Below are 13,689 nucleotides of genomic sequence, written 5' to 3'. Positions count from 1 at the left end.
CAACCTGTGTAACGTCATGAAAAACAAATCTCCCCTAAGTAAGCTTCTTCTTTTGGGCTCTGTTCCACCCTTCAGCAAATTCCTCCCACCACAGTCTCCATGAGACCACATTCAGCCTATTAGAAGGCAGAGTATATTTTCAGATTAGGGAAGGTCCTCAAATTCACTTAGGCTTATAAAGGGGCAGGGATACACTTGCCTAATTCATTCACCTCCTCTTTTTCTGTTTTATTCATATAAGCATTTAAGGATCATAAAGCTTCCTGTAGGAACTTCTTTGGCTATATCCAATAAATTTTGGTATGTTACCTCATTATTGCTATTCTCTTTGATTAAGTTGTTTCTATTATTTGCTGTTTGACCCACTCATTCTTTAGGATGAGATTACTTAGTTTCCAGTACATTTTTAATTTATCTTTCCATGGTCCTTTACTGCACATAATTTTTTGTCACATCATGATCTGAAAAAAGATGCATTTAATATTTCTGCTTTTTGCATTGAATGTTGAGTTTTTTATGCCCTAGTATAGGGTCAAATTTTGTGTACATTCCATGTACTGCTGAGAAAAATGCATATTCCTTCCTTTCCACATTCAGTTTTATCCATAGATCTTTTATTTTTATTTTATTTTTATTGGGGGGGGGGTTCTGTGTTCAGTTTCGTTTAATGACTGGCACGTCCCTGCAGAGGAGGAAGCAGGCAGCTAGGTGGTAGCAGGGGAGCGTGTTCACTTGAAGATCTTGCCCTGATTTAAGGGTTTGCCCACGTGCTGGAAGGCCCCCTCCCAGGAGAAGTACTCTCGGACCATGGTCTGGGCCTCCTCACTGCCAGGATCCAGCTTGCGCCACGTGTAGGACTCGTAGTCTACCTGCCAGTCTGGACTCAGCGGGAAGGTGAGTTCCTGGCCACGGAAAACCCAGACTCCAGAAATGGCACTGCTATTATTGGTGCCAAAAAGGATGACGCTAACAAAGGCATTCTTCCTCAGCTTGTCCAGGCGCTGGAACATTCCAGTGATGAGGTTGCAGCTCATGAAGGTCTGGCTGAGCTCCTGGGGGAAGCGGTACTCGGCATACCAGAGGGACCAGCCATCGTGGTCGAAGTGCTCCCAGAAGTACGGCAGGGCCACCGTCATTGTGTCTTCATTGGAGTACTTTCGCTTAAACTCATCCAACACAAACGTGCTCTTGGGCAGGTGGGCAAAGGGATCCTTGGCCTTGGGCTCCACAGCTGGGGCCTGGTCACACTCATCCATCTCCTCAGGGCCGGGGGCACAGCTGCCTTCTTCTCTTCCTTCCACTCTGCCTGGGCCTTGGGTTTCTCTTCTCGCTGTCCCTTCTCTTTTCTTGGGACCTCCTTCTTGGGCTGAGTCTCAGCAAACTTTTTAGCATCAAACTGCGCCATCTTCTCACAAAGCTTCACCTCTCCCAACACTGCCCGGAACTGGGGCTGGTGGATGCAGGTGAGGAACTAGCGGTTGGTGTTGGGGAAGGCCTGCCAGAACGATGGCTCCAGGACGTGCTTATAGAGCCACAAGAGGGTGCACACAACTGTGATGTCAGCCAGAGTCACGTGCTCCCCCACCAGGAAGGTCCGAGTCTTCAGGTGGGCATCAAGCAGCCCCAGGACCCGCCTCACCTCCTCTTTTGCATTCTCTGTAGCCTGTTTGTTGTGGTGCATGATGCCAAGAGTAGGGAACACCCAGGTACTGGCTGGAGGAACGATGTCACTGTCCGCAAAGCTCACCCACCGGATCACCTGGGCAGCAGCCTCAGGGGTCGAGCCTCGAAGGTCATCATTGCTCAAATAGTGTGCAATGGCGTTGCTTTCAAACACACAGAACCCATCATCATCCTCAAACGCTGGAACCTTGCCTGCAGGAAATTTTCGGAGGAATTCAGGGGTGTGGTCGGTCTGACCAAAGTGGAAGTGGGGAGGTGAGGACAGTACAGGGACCTGGGCCCCTCTGTACTGTGCAGCAATGAGGGCCTTGAAGGACCGCCAGTTTTCAGGGTATGTGTACAAGGTCCCGGCTGCCATGGTGATTCCGCAGAGAAAGGGGGTGGAGATGTTGGCGCTGCCGCAAAGTCTATCCATAGATCTTTTATACCTAATTTTTCTAAAATTCTATTCACCTTCTTAACTTTTTTTCTTGTTTATTTTCTTGTTAGATTTATCTAGTTCTAAGAGGGGGAGATTGAGTTCCCCCACTAGCATTGTTTTGAACTTCTCTAAGAATTTGGATGCGGTACCACTTGGCACATATATGTTTAGTGTTGATATTACTTCATTGTCTTTGGTACCTTTAACAAGATGGTGGTACCTTTTAGCAAGACATAGTTTCCTTATTTCTTTTAATTAGATTTTATTTATTTATTGCTTTTGCTTTGCCTGAGATGAAGATTGCTACCCCTCTTTTTTTTAATTCAGCTGAAGCATAATACTTTCTGCTCTTGTCTTTTACATTTACTCCATGTGTATCTGATTCAAATGTTTCTCCTGTATATGACATCTGTAGGATTCTGCTTTTAATTCATTCTGCTGTCTGCTTCAGTTTTATTGGAGAGTTCATCCAATTCATATTTGCAGTTATGGTTACTGTGTCTTTCACTTCATCATATTTACCCCGTTTTTAATCTTCTCTCTCCCTTCACCCTTTCTCTCCTCACCAGTGTTTTGTCTCTGATCACGGCCTCCCCCAGTCTGCTCTCCCTTTTATCAACCTACCTCCCTTTACTTTTCCCTTTCTCCTCCTGCTTTCCTATAGTAAAGGACTGATTTCTATAACTGTCTGATTTGTATGTTATTCTCTCTGAACTAAATCTGATGAGAGTAAGGTTTAAACAATGCTCATTTCCATATCTTCTTTCCTCCTTTTAAAATACGTCTTTGTTCCCCTTCATGTGATGTATTTTCTGTCCTCTGCCCTCTTCTCCCAGTACAATCCCTTTTTTCACCCCTTACTTATTTTTTTATCATCACACCAAAATCAACTTATGCCCACACCCTCTGTCTATGTATAACCCTTCTAAATGTCAGAATAAATATATGGTTCTCAGGAATTACAAAGATCATCTTATCATGTATGGACGTAAAGTTTAACCTTATTGAATAACTTGTTTTTTTTTTTCCTTTCTTGTTTACCTTTTTATACTTTGCTTACATCTTGTATTTGAAGATCAAATTTTTTGCTCATCCCTGGTTTTTTAATTGGGAATTATGGAAAGTCCCTTATTTCATTGAATGCCCATCTTTCCTCCTGAAAGTTTAAGCTCAATTTTGCTGAGTAGCTGATTCTTGGTAGTAGTCCAAGTTTCTTTTCCTTCCACAATATCATATTTCAGACCCTCTGATTTTTTTCATGTATATGTTACTAACTCCTGCACAATCCTGACTATGGTTATACAACATTTAAAATATTTCTTTCTGGCTCCTTGCAGCATTTTCTCTTGACCTGGTGAATTTGAGACTTGACTACAATATTCTTTATTGTTCTCAGTTTGGAATCTCATTTAGAAGGTCATCAATGTATTCTTTCAATGACTATTTAACAACCTAGTTATATGGTTACCCCCAGATTTTCAAGGAAGTGTTCCATGATAATTTCTTAAAGGAAGCTGTCCAATTTCTTTTTCTGATCCTGGTTTTCAGATAGACCAATAATCCTTAAATTATCTCTCCTGGTTCTATTTACCAGGCTAGTGATTTTTCCAATGAGATATTTTCTTCTTTTTTAATTCTTTTGATTTTTTTGACTTATTCTTGATGTCTCACAAAGTCATTAGCTTCCACTTGGACAATTCTAATTTTTAAGGAATTATTTTCTTCAGTTAGTTTCTTTAAAATTAATTAATTTATTTTTAGTTTTCAATATTCATTTCCACCAAATTTTGAGTTACAATTTTTTCTCTCCTTGTCTTTCCTCTACTCCCAGCCCCAAATAGCAAGCCTACTGAATACCCCTTCTCCCAATCTGTTCTCTCTTATATCCTTCTCCATCACCCCCCTAACTTTCTAGAAGAGCAAGATGGATTTCTATGCCCCAGTGCCTGTATATCTTATTTCCCAGTTGCATGTAAAAGAAATTTTTTTAAACATTTGTTTTTAAAACTTTGAGTTCCAGATTTTTTCCCTTCTTCCCTCCTCACCCAGCCCCACTGGGAAGATAAACAATTCAATATAGGTTGTACATGTGTAGTTACACAAAACATTTCCATAGTAGTTATACTGTGAAAGACTAACTGTATTTCCCTCCATCCTATCCTGCCCCTCACTTATTCTTTTTTCTTCTTTGACCTATCCCTTTTCAAAAGTGTTTGTTTCTAACTACTCTCTCCCCCAATATGCCCTCCCTTCTATCATTGCCCATATTCATCCCTACCCCCCTATTTTCCTGTAGAGTAAGATAGACAATTAAGTTGTTAATCTGTATGTTATTCCCTCCTTAAGCCTAATTCAATGAGAATAAGTTTCTCTCATTCCCTTTCACCTTCCTGCTCTTCCCCCCGCCCCCACTGTAATGGTTTTCTCTTGCCTCTTTTGCATGAAATAATCTTTCTTGCTTTTTCTCCTTCTACTACTTAATCCCATTCTCAACCCCTTAATTTTATTTGTTAGATATCAACCCTTCATATTTAACTCATTCTATGCCCTCTATGTATACATGAACATACATATGCCCACAAGCATACACACACACACACACACACACACACACACACACACACACAAATTTCCTTCAATGATCTTAATACTGAGAAAACTCATGTGTTATAATTATAATTTTCCCTATAGGAATGTAAATAGTTCAACTTTAATAAGTTCCTTATGATTTCTTTTTCCTGTTTACCTTCTCATACTTCTCTTGCTTTTTATATTTTAAAGTCAAATTTTCTGTTCAGCTCTTGTTTTTTCATCAAGAATGCTTGAAAATCCTCTATTTCATTGAATAACTGTATTTTCCACTGTAACATTATACTCAGTTTTGCTGGGTAGGTGATTCTTGGCTTTAGTCCTAGCTCCTTTTATCTCTGGAATATCATGTTTCAAGCCCTTTGGTCCCTTAATGTGAAAACTGCTAGGTCTTAAGTTATCCTGATTGTGTTTCCACAATATGGAAATTGTTTCTTCCTGACTGCTTTCAGCATTTTCTCCTTGACCTGGAAACTCTGGAATTTGGCTATGATATTCCTAGGAATTTTCTTTAGGGGATCTTTTTCAAGAGGCAAATGGCAAATTCTTTCAATTAATATTTTGATCTCTGGTTCTATAATATCAGGACAATTTTTCTTGATAATTTCTTGAAAGATGGTGTCTAGGCTCTTTTTTGATCATGGCTTTTCAGGAGTCCAATAATTTTTAAATTATCTTACCTCCATCTATTTTACATGTCTGTGGTTTTTCCAATGAGAGATTTCAAATTGCCTTTTATTTTTAATTTGTTTGGATCTGTTTTATAGTATCTTGATTTCCCATAATATCATTAGCTTTTAATTGCTACAGTCTAATTTAGAAGGAGTTTTTTAAATTCCTTTTCCATCTGGAAAATTCAGCTTTTTAAGGCATTCTTCTCCTCATTGGCTTTTTGGGCCTCTTTTCTCATTTGAGTTAGTCTACTTTTTTAAGGTGCTATTTTTTTCAGTGTTTTTTTGGGTCTCCATTGCTTGGATGTTGACTCACTTTTCATGATTTTCTTGCATCATTCTCATTTCTCTTCCCAATTTTTCCTCCACTTCTCTTACTTGATTTTCAAAATCCTTCTTGAGCTCCTCCATGACCTGTAAGCAGTTCATATTTTTCTTGGAGGCTTTTGTTGCGGGAGTTTCGACTTCATAGTCTTCCTCCTGCTCCATGCCTTTATACTTTTTGTCCCCCCAAAAGTATTATGTGGTCTCTTTGTGCTTCCTATGCTTGCTCATATTGCCATCTAATTACTTGACTTTTGAGCTGTTTGCCATGGTAGAACTCTGCTTCCAGAATGGACAGAGCTTTGTCCCAAATTGCTGGGGTTTTCATAGCTGCTGAATCTATTAGAAGGGTGCCCTCTCTATAGCTCCCACAAGCTCTGTCTCACTGGCCACACACCCCAGAACCACTACCTAAGACTGTGTGTGATCCAGATCCAAGCAGGTTAAAGTAAGAGTGATTACCCTCTGAATGATTGCTTGGTCCGCCGACTATCTGCAGGCCAGGAGCTCCTGAGGGAGCCAAGTGACTGCAGCTGCAAAGCTGCCCTGCCTCCTTTGCCTCTCACCCCAGGAACATGGGCCATATCACCCTCTTGCTTCCCTCTCTGTTCCAACAGTTTTCAACAGTTACCTTTTACTTTATCTTTGGCATTTTTGGGTTGAGAATTCTGGAAAAGTCACAGCTGCTGGTGATTCATTCTCCTGTAGTTTGCTCTGGCCACTGCTTGTTGAGGCTACCCTGGGGCCAGAACCACGTGGCTCACACCAGACTGTGCTCAGCTCCCTGCTTGGTGCATCAAACCCTTCCTGTAGGCCTGCTGGACTGCCTTCACTGGGAAATTTGTTTTTCTCTTTGTGGGTTCTGCAGCTGAAAGTTTGTTGGGAGTAATTTTTACATGTATTGGAAGTGATAGGAGTGGGAGCTCATGCCAAATTTATGCTTTTATTTAGCTGTCTTGACTCCACCTCCCCCTTCAGTTAGGTTTTGTGTGTTTTTTTTCAGTTAGGCCCTTTCCACTTGGTCAAATCAACTTTTTAAGGAGTTCTTCTCTTCAGTGAATTTTTGCAACTCTTTTTCTATCTGACTGATTCTACTTTTGAAGGAGTTGTTTTCTTCAAATTTTTTTTTTCCATTTAGTCAATTGTATTTTTTTAAGGAATTGGTCTCTTCAGTCAATTTTCATCTTTCCTTTTCCTAGCTGTTGACTCTCTCTTGCAAACCTCTATTTTTCCCCATTTTTTTTCTTCTACCTCTCTTATTTGACTTTTAAAATCCTTCTTGAGTTCTTTCAAGAAACCTTTTTGGGCTTGGGAACAATTTGTATTTCCCTTTAAGGTTTTGGATGTAGGTATATTGACAATGTTATCATCTTTTGAGTTTGTATTTTGATCTCTCTCACCATAGTAACTTCCTATGGTTAATGTTCAGTTTTTCTTTTTGTTCATCTTGCTTGTCTATTTCTTGATTCTAAACATTGAGCTCTCCTGCTAGAGCACAAGGGTCACTGTCCCAAGCTTCCTGTGCTGGGAGTCATGTGCCTTGTCACTGGCTTTGTGGGCTAGGGCCTCAGGTACTGACAGTCAACAACTGGAGGGGTCTGGTACCTTACCTCATGTTTAACTAGGGTGCTAGTGGTGGTATCTATTGTGTCATGAGATCAGGTGGGGTTTTTCTGCATTTTCATGAGGCTAAAATGAAGCATGTCGAGGTTTTGGCCACTGGAGGATGCCTGCCAGTCAGAGGCTGTGCTGATGCACATTGTGATTCTCTGAAATGGGGTCTCCTGGTTCACCTGGTTATGCTAAGCATGTAGGGGAGTAAGCAGGAAAGTGTCCAGGTGCTGGTGTTCACCTGCTTCATCAAATGGGGTTCCGGATCTCCCTCTGGTTTTCTGAGGTAGGGCTTACTGTAGGCTTGCTTGCTGGGATGCTTCCTGTCCTGGAAGGCAGCCTCCTTTTAATCAAGTGAGATGAACCTTTCTTGCCAATCCTCCAAGTTTCTTGGGTAAAAGACTGCTCCACCCCATTTTCCAATGGTTGTGGTATTGCAGGATTTATTCTGGGGTGCTATTTTATGGTTTTTATTTGTTTTTGTTTTTGTCTGAGGTAGATTTGGCAAAGATAGGGCTTTGCTGCTTGCACAACCTTCTTTGCTCCCAGAAGAAATCATAGATATTGTCATTCCTAGGTATAGCTGAGATTGAGTAAATTTTCAGACCATGGAAGTAGAGAAATTGGGAAGCAAGAAAGCATCAGGGGACATCAATATAGTGAAGAGGAATACTTCAAGGCAGGAAGGAAAAGAAATGTTCCAGGGTTGTTAGGTTTTTGGAACCTGAATTTGGAGATGATTTATCTAGATGAAGTGAACTTCAAAGGATAGATTTTTGAATGAAGGTGGTAGGAAAAATAGACATGAATCATAAATATATGGAAATAAATAATGAAAATGCAACTATAGACATAAATGAATAAAAAGACAATACATAGGGTGTAAAGATAAAGCATTATCAGGATGCCTATAAATTAATTTTAAGTGTCAATAGTTATGAATTTTGGTTGAAAGTGTATCATTTATATACCTTTATAAAACATTTTTCATTCCCTACTTTTTCAGCTTTTTGTTATGTTCTCTTCCTTAATTAAACATTACATCTTCCCTGCTTTTGTCTTTTTAAATATTTTCTGAACATCAATTAATAGGATACAGTTTATTTCCAGATGTGGTTTTTTAGGGTGGAGGTGGCATTGGGTGGTTGAATCTTAAGAGATTGGTTTAGCCATCATTCCTTCATCTCATTGGATGTTTATGGATTGCCTTTTTCAATGAGTAATGCATTATCATTGACCAAATGTCATTTCAATTTTGACAGGTGAAGGCCAATAAAGATGATTAAATGCTGGTCAGCGATTTTGTTTCTTGGATTCATTTTTCTGAGAGCAGAAGGAAGGCCAACCAAGGAAGGAGGATATGGCCTAAAATCCTATCAGCCACTAGTAAGATTGAGACACAAGGTACTAATTATATTTGGAATTTGTTTTTACTACTAATTATTTCAATGCTAGTTATTTAGGGATTTTCATTATTATTCACTTAGGGACAATCATTTCAGAATAACTTTTCTGGATATACTTCCATATAAAAAATCAGATTTTAAGAACATAAAACAGTGAATATCTTGGATAAGGTCTAGGATATGCACATCATCTTTAATATTATTTGTAGAAAAAAAAGAAATACAATATTTAACTCTAATCAAGCCTAGCGATAGTTCAATTAAAAATTCTTTGATTTCATCTCTGGAAAGATATGACATTCTTTTGACATTGTGAACATGTGGTCTTTGAAATTTTAAGTTCATTTGCTTAGATATTTTAAAAAAACAGGAAATAACAGATTCATTGAGCATGGTTTAAAAGTTGTGGAGAATAGCAAAAAAAAAGGAGCCTTGCTTCTACTGTCAGCTCTCTTTCTTACAAACTCAATGGCCTTGAGCACAGTATATTTCCTCTCTATATTTCACCTTCTTCCTTTGTAAAATGAAGGAGCTGGATTATCAGATTACCTCTAGTGTTTATGACTGTATCACACTAGTACTTCATAAAAATAGAGGCATGGCTTAAGTGACCTCTTGAAGTCTTTTTTATCTCTTTGGAGAAATGACAATAAGAATACTACTCAGCATTTGTTCTTTTAAAATATGGCATAAGGGGCAGCTAGGTGGTGCAGTGAATAGAGCACCAGCCTTGGAGTCAGGAGGACCTGAGTTCAAATTCAGGTCTCAGACACTTAACACAAAAACTAGCCTTGTGACCTTGGGCAAGTCACACCCCCAATTGCCCTCCAAAAAGCAAAAATTAAAAAAGAAAATATGGCCTAAATTAAAACATTATCTGATGACAGGGAAAATAATGGCAATAAATAATTACACAACATCTTTGAACAAAAGTGAGATTTTCAAAAATGGCACTTAAAAATTTGCGTTATGTGTATAGAATTGTATACACTCAGGGCTAGGTTTTATATATTTCTGAAATAAAAATAAGAGTTATGTGGTTGATGTTATGATAAACATTATAATTTCCCATTTCACACAATGATGCAATGACCATTGTCCAGGACTTCTATCATGTTTTGGGCAAGAATCATCTATCATATGGCTTACTCAGAACACTCATTTTTATTAATGACATTGCATAATTTTCAAAGATATCAGTTTCTTCTGAGAAATAAATTGTATTCACATTTGGGATTCCTTAATTGTTACATGATAATGCTTTGTAAATGATAGAAGTCTGCATTCTTTTGAATCTGGAGAGATTCTATAGAATGAACATGAATTAGGTTCAATTTTTTACTAATCTCAAAAATCATTCTTTCCCTGAGAAATCACAAAAACTTTCAAGTAGAAAAAAAGACTTAATCTTGTTGATTGGTATCTATATCTTCTCAGATGAAGGGTTCAAAAATTCTTATGTGGACAGGGATCACTTCTAATTATTAAAAACATGGTTAATAAATATCTCAAAAAGAAAGTGTCTGACAAAAATAGCCATCATGGCATCATCAACAGATTGATTCTATAAGAGTAACCTTATTTTCTGTTCTGAAAGGGTTGCTAACTTTGTTGATCTAGGTAGGAAATGCTGTAGATCTAGATTCACTTAGATTGTGAGAAAACATTTGAGAAATACCTTGTGTGGATTAGTCTCCTTTCATAGATAAGATGGTGGCAATGCAGTATAGACAACCATATTTTATGTATTTTTAAGATCAAAAGAGTAGGGTTCATGACTCAGTGCTAATTACCACTTTTATCTATAACTGGAATGAAGTCAGAGGTAGCATTGGTATCAAACCTGAAAATGACACAAAATTGTAAGAAATAGTTAACATGTTGGATGAGGGAATCATGACCCATAAATATTTAGAAAGGCTAGAACTTTGGATAAAAACTCATACATCATAGTTTAGTCACAATAAATACAAAGTCATGTATCTGCACTTAAAAACTTGGCTTCATAAGTTCAAGATGGAAAAGGGATAGGTATTTGTAAGGGTACATTGAAGCCACCTTGAAATGACTTTGCAGAGCTGATTATCAATGTCAGCATTACCTTGTTGGAAATCAACAAACTAGAAATGTGGGCTTGTTTTATTTTTAAAATCTAGACTTAAGAAAGTGATGGAGAAAATGCTAATAATGCAGATTAAACTTAAAATTTGTCCCAGTTTTTTTTCTTTCTGGATAAGTAGTCTTTATTAATAATGACACCAGTGGTTGATTGACTAGAAAACAGCAAGGGTTGGAGTGGACCCCAAGTTCAATGAGCATAAGTGGGTTGATAGAGCTTTTATGAAAATCATTGTAATATTAAACTGTAATGAGATATAGCATCCAGAAATAAGGAGACAACTGTTTTGCTGTAGTATGCCTTGGTGAGCCTTCATCTGGTTTTCTTTGTTTAGTTTCATATTTTAGGAAGGGCAGTAATAATTTTGAGAGGTTTCAAAGGAGATCACGATGGTAAAGGACCTAGAATTTGTGTCATTTGAGAATCAGCTAAAGGAAGTGATAATGCTTATATTGGAGAAGAGAAAACTTGGGGTGAGGAGGATACATGGTTACATTTCTATTGGAAGTACTTAAATGTGAAAGGGACTTGATGTAGCACCGATGCAATATTCACAATGCTGACTGCGATTGTAAATATGCCAGCATAGTGCTCAAATGCAAAATATTACAACCTCTCCATATAGAAGACAGAAACAAAATATTTATTCAGACACCAGAAAACTGAATCCCCAAACCAGAAAATTGAATTCATCATAGTAGCCAAGAAGTTAATCCACCATAACACCACAGAAAGCCACACCATCCTTTAAACTTTCTACAAACCAACATGCACAAGCCTAGCTGTCTGCCTAGGTCTGTCCTCACCTCTCTCCATCTCTAACTGCTCTAATTCCCAACTTTCTGCGGGCTCTGCTCTACCCTTCAGCAAACTTCTCCCACTATAGGCTCCATGTGATTACATTCAGTCTGTGAGGGGGTAGGGAAGATCTTCAAAACAGAGAAGGTCTTCAGAGTTACTAAGGTCTATTAAAGGGTCAGGAAGATCTTCACATATCATTACATTTGGCCTCAAGATCTTTCATGTCCCCTACATAGCAAAATTAAATTAACAAAACATTCCATCACATAAGTTAATGGGAGTTTAAGGGGTAACTTCTGTCAACAGAACTTTATAATGATATAACAGGGATAGCAGAAAATAAGCACATAAAACAATAACATGGGGGTTTGAGCACAAATATCCCATCATTCCCCCCTTGAATGAATGGGGCTCAAAATCTTGGCATAAGGGGTGAAAGTCTCTGCTCCCATAGCTATTTCTTGTTGACATTGGAGGTAGAACTGTCCCTGCCCCAAGAGGACTCATTTGAAAAATCAGTTCTTTAGCGGGCATCTGGAGCTTGGTTGATGACAGGTTCAGGGGTGGCACATTACAGTCATGGACAGGGCTTGGCATCCAAATTTATAAGTGCTTAATCTGCAGGTAGAGGGTACTAAGTCTACAGGACACAAATCTCACAAACACAAAAAGACAAAAAGAAACAAATATAGGGTCAGCTGTGCTTCTGGAGTCCATGAACCCATAGTCTCATTCACAGTAGAATATATGAGTTAAGGGTCCAATTTGGTAATCATGTTCTTCTGAATAGACAACAGCTACAGTGTTGTATTTCCCATGTGCTACAATTTCCATAGCCTTTGGAACATTGTCTGTCTTCTGTTTTACCCATACTTTAGCTCCCAATTTTATTCCATCAGTAGAACCAAACTCTTCAGTTCCTTTGATAGTTATTTCAGAAGGATTGTCAGTTTTCACAAGAGGTACTGTTTCACAAGGAATAATGTACACTTGAACTGTTCTATCATTTTTGCAAAACTGTATGGGTTGTTCACCCAAATTTGGTAAGTTCGCAATAATTTCTCCTTGATAGTTAGAATGTATTACTCAAGCCAACACATGTATTTCTCAAGCTGATAAACCTGACTTAGGTAACATCTGCTCAAAATTATTTTTAGGGATTCTCATACACATTCCAGTTTCCAAGAGGTAAATTTAAGAGTAATAGCAGGGAAAAAAAGACAAATAAAGTACCACAAAATTAGAGCAGTAGAATGGGTGACCTTGGAATGGAATGATTTCTCCCTCACTTCAGTTATTAAAACAAAGAATAACTACTGATTGTATCAGAGAGGAAATCATCTTGCAGTTACTAGTTGCTTTGCATGAGGCCTTTTCCTGTTCTAAAATTCAATGATTCTATGATAACCAATATTTGAGGCACTGGAAATAAGTTTCACATAGAAAATGGCAAACGAACCACATCTTGAAGAGAACTAAGAATTTCAAGGGGCAGAAGTGAGGAGGCTTTTGTAGACAAAAAAAAAGATGTTTTTGTAAATTACTTTGCTTTTGGGATTGTTTCTATTTTGCATTCTTAAGGATGTAGATAATTTATTAATATTGTACTTCTCCCCTGAAATGCCTGGGGAAACTTTGCAATATTTAATGAGATTCCATGGACAAAAGTGCTCTCCCTCCAATGTCCCTTTCCATCTCCATTTTTCTACGATAGGCCAATACACATCCACAGAGGAATGTGGTAGAAAAGTCTGCGTAAGCACTGCCTTTTCTCTGGTAGTTTTTATGCTCTGAGACTGCCAGGAGGAACAAGAATAAGGACAGAATAGCAGCCAAAATTTATGAAGTGGGCTAAAAGTTAACATGTAAAAAAGCTATATGTATGAGATTTGACATGTTCTTATTCATGCATTCTCAATATGCTTTGTTAACATACTTATTCATCCCCTCAAATCAGAATGTCTATGCTTTATAAACAAGGCAGCATGTGCTTAGAGAGTCAAACTTCGAAGCAGGAAGTCTTGGGCTCAGATCTCCCTTTTGATAATAGCTTTGTGCACTTAT

General features: G+C 38.3%; 1 protein-coding gene and 1 pseudogene across 1 annotated transcript in view; one reads left to right on the top strand and one right to left on the bottom strand.

Moving 5' to 3' along the window:
* FSTL5 (follistatin like 5) overlaps nucleotides 1–13,689 on the top strand; it is a 1,185,743-nt gene that overhangs the window by 119,060 nt on the left and 1,052,994 nt on the right. The window contains exon 2 of the mRNA XM_069097493.1: nucleotides 8,562–8,703. Coding sequence (XP_068953594.1) covers nucleotides 8,578–8,703 — 126 coding nt within the window. The 5' untranslated portion in view covers nucleotides 8,562–8,577. The remainder of the gene's footprint in view (nucleotides 1–8,561; nucleotides 8,704–13,689) is intronic.
* LOC138168464 (elongation factor 1-gamma-like) lies at nucleotides 641–2,058 on the bottom strand (annotated as a pseudogene).

The sequence above is a fragment of the Petaurus breviceps genome, unplaced genomic scaffold, assembly GCF_028583685.1.
Source record: "Petaurus breviceps papuanus isolate PSGF00001 unplaced genomic scaffold, PetGlider_PUasm1.0 126, whole genome shotgun sequence".
NCBI classification, from domain to species: domain Eukaryota; kingdom Metazoa; phylum Chordata; class Mammalia; order Diprotodontia; family Petauridae; genus Petaurus; species Petaurus breviceps.
The sequence above is the reverse complement of the archived record's forward strand: the minus strand, read 5'-3'. Positions and strand labels throughout refer to the sequence as shown.